This window comes from Homarus americanus, unplaced genomic scaffold (genome assembly GCF_018991925.1).
Source record: "Homarus americanus isolate GMGI-L3 unplaced genomic scaffold, GMGI_Hamer_2.0 scaffold36317, whole genome shotgun sequence".
NCBI classification, from domain to species: domain Eukaryota; kingdom Metazoa; phylum Arthropoda; class Malacostraca; order Decapoda; family Nephropidae; genus Homarus; species Homarus americanus.
Window position 1 is genome coordinate 63,119 of NW_024727391.1, and position 3,349 is coordinate 66,467.

At 29.3% G+C, this 3,349-nt stretch overlaps 1 protein-coding gene across 1 annotated transcript; it reads left to right on the forward strand.

The window, feature by feature from the left end:
• Positions 1-1,977: 1,977 nt before the first annotated feature.
• Positions 1,978-2,673, forward strand: LOC121865833. The gene has a single exon (XM_042365385.1). The coding sequence runs from the start codon at positions 1,978-1,980 to the stop codon at positions 2,671-2,673; it is 696 nt and encodes a 231-aa protein (XP_042221319.1).
• Positions 2,674-3,349: the final 676 nt, after the last annotated feature.

The window sequence follows — 3,349 nt, forward strand, 5'->3', positions numbered from 1 at the left end:
AAAAACTTTATTATTGGATTTGATAAAAAATTAAATGTTATGAATTTTTATTCAAATGAAATTCGACCAAATGTGACAAACCTGTTATGCTCTGACCATAGACGATTTTACACCAATACCACCAATAAGCGTATTTCCCCCAAAAATCTTTCCTGTACCCGTCTAAATAGTCAAATTAATCGTTTAACTCTCAGTTTAATAAGAAGCTTTTCAATTGATTACGATAAAATATATACAAATTTAATACAAAATAATCACATTACAAATAGAGAAGAAGAAAATAATATTTTACGTAATGCTAGAAATATATCACTATTGAAAGCACAGGCATTACTATTGAGTTTTGCTTTACCCGAAAACATTATTTGGGAATTTGATAATGGAATTAATGTTACTATAATGTACGAAAATAAACAGATTGATTTCAAAACCCAAGAAGCTAAAGAATGGATTCAAAGTCACGTAAATAATTTTAGTAATACAATAAGAAAAACAAAGTGCGTTACTCAAAATATAGATATGGAGAAAAATTTAAATAACTTTTTAAAATGGAGTCCACCACCACCACAATAGTAGTGTGTGTATTCTTTATCCTTTGGCTGCCTGCTGCTTAGTATTCATTATACCACTTTTCTATATTCTCTTTAGAATTATGCCACTTTTTTATTTCCTCGTGAGAATTTGAAGATAACCACTCTATCAGTTTCTCTTTGTAGTCTATATTTAAAAAATATTTGAATATATCTTCCTTACATTTATTTATTGAAGATATCTCTTCCTCACTAAATAATACCATATTATCATTATTATCCAACAATTCAACACTCTTTATAATGGACAATGTAGTATCTACCAATTCAATAAGTTTTTGTGAAGCAGACATATTACTGCTTAAGTTTTTGATTTTGTCATCGTCAAATGTAATTTTATTTTTTAATCCATTGTATTTTCTAAATGTATTATATAACGTATTGTATCCCCTAGCAGGTAAATTACTACGGAATATCTTAAATACTGTTTTTCTCTCATTCCCATTACTTATAATTAAATTTTCTATTGTTATTCGCTTTAATCTATATACTTTTTTGAGTATTTGCATTATACAAAAACGTTTATCTCGTCTTAATAATACGTCAGCTATATTTAAATCTGGTATTATAATATTAAAATTATTTATATACAATAAGCTAGACTGAATTCTGTTTTTTGTTTCTTTAGTTAGGGCTTTTTCATTCAATTCGTACAATACGCCAAGTGTTTGTATTTTAAATATGCTTATTAATAATCTTTTTTGTAAATCACTGATTTTATCAGATAAACTTAAATATGATGATTTAATATTTTCTATTATGGTTGAGTCTGTTATAGTTAAAATTTTTTTAATTTTTTCACTTATATTACATAGACCAGTAATCATTATATCATAATCTGTTCCTTCTGTAATTTTATCCGATATATCTGATATCAAATTGTCAATATATGTAAGATATCTTATTAAATCCTCACTTTTTTCTTCGAGTAATTGTGGAAAAGAAAAAGAAAGAGGTTTTTGAGTTATAATTATTATTATAATAATAGCTAATGTTAGTGCAAATGTTATAATATATAATATCATATTTCCATCCATTTTTTATTAATTATATAATATATAGGGGGTTCTAAAAATTATGGGACAGGACAGATAAATCGACCGACCGACCGACTTCGATTGACAAAATATAATTTTAATTTTCAGATTTTTTATTTTAACACAACGATATGACCGACCGGACATTCAAGGCCGAGGCAAGATAGGTAGTTGTCTATCTATCTGTCTGTCTGTCTGTCTGTCTGTCCTTCCATCTGTCTGTCCGTCCAACCCACCCCACCATCACCACCATTATATATAAAGAAGAGCACAACGATATAACCGGACAGACACACTTTGACATTTAGGAATCCTATCTGTATCTGGACGACTAAAAGGAAGAAAGGAAGATGTTTCGGTACCTAATAGTGGTGGTGACTTTTGTAACATGTAACTCTGATGTGACAGCAGAGAAAGAGGGTTTGTTTGTTATACCTTCAGGAAATATAAAGTTTAATCCTAATCAGAAGAGCACATATGAAGAGGAAATATCTTCTCTAAATCAATTTTTTATAGACTACTACAACAATGCTAACAATGCTACCAAAGCTGATGATACACAGGTGATTATATGTCCCCCAGGATTTGAACCAAATGCTACACAAATCTGTATTTTGCCAGAGCTTGGATGTATTCCAGAAAATGTTTGGAACTACAACACAATATATCCTTGCATCATATTGTCTTACAATGGGACAACTAAATTTGATCCTTACGATGACATTGAGGAATTACCCAGCCAGATGCCCAATCTACTTAAAGACATAAATAAAGAGATCTGGTACCTCAATAATAATACCATGCCAGAGGTTATATGGGTGTCTTGCACATACGGTAGAAATGACTACTACGCCCCCATCGATACAAACCGATTAGTCCCCATCGATACAAACCTACCAGGCGATCGGAAACATATTATAGTTGCATTGAATCTGTTTCTTTGCAATGAAATTAAAATTAACACCACAGTTGAAATTACTTGCAATATGTGGGCCAAGGGTATTGACAACGAGAAAACCCTGAAACATCAGTCAAATTCACTGTAACCATAGAAAAAAATTGAAAATTTTTTAACGTGCGTGCTGGATATATATGTCAAACAGTAGCCTACTCAAAGGCATTTTGTTCCTATTTCTGTTTCAATAATCCCTATTCATTATCAATTTTGTTTCAAAAAAATAAACATATTATATTCTCATATATTTTAGTAAGCTTTTAATTAAAGTTGATTTATATAATAATAATGTTGTTTTTGTATCACTTCCCAAATATTTATAATATTTTATACTATCAATGGCTTCGATTATAACTAATTTTAAAAGAACATTAAAATGGTGTTCTTTAATTACATCAGTACATCCAAATACTTGAATTATCACAGACTCATCACCTAAAGATCGATTTCTCCGAAATTTTTTATATATATTCAAAATATTATTTTCATTTTCCATTATAGATTTTAAAATAATTTCTCCTTTAGATGGTGTCCAACAGGAAACTAAACCAACATTATAGTCACTACCAAAAAATATGAAATGTAAAATTAAATATCGGAGACATTGATCACTATTGAACCCCATATGTTTTATCATTGAATTATAATTTCCTAAACCAATTGATTTTCGATTATTAGTACCGAAGGAAGGGTGGATGAGTAAGAGTCTATATTCATTACGTAAAATAGTCATAGCAGTAACATCAGAATCACCACTTATAATTACA

Excerpts from the sequence above, each read along its gene's own strand:
- LOC121865833 (XM_042365385.1), top strand. The coding sequence starts at position 1,978 with ATGTTTCGGTACCTAATAGTGGTGGTGACTTTTGTAACATGTAACTCT.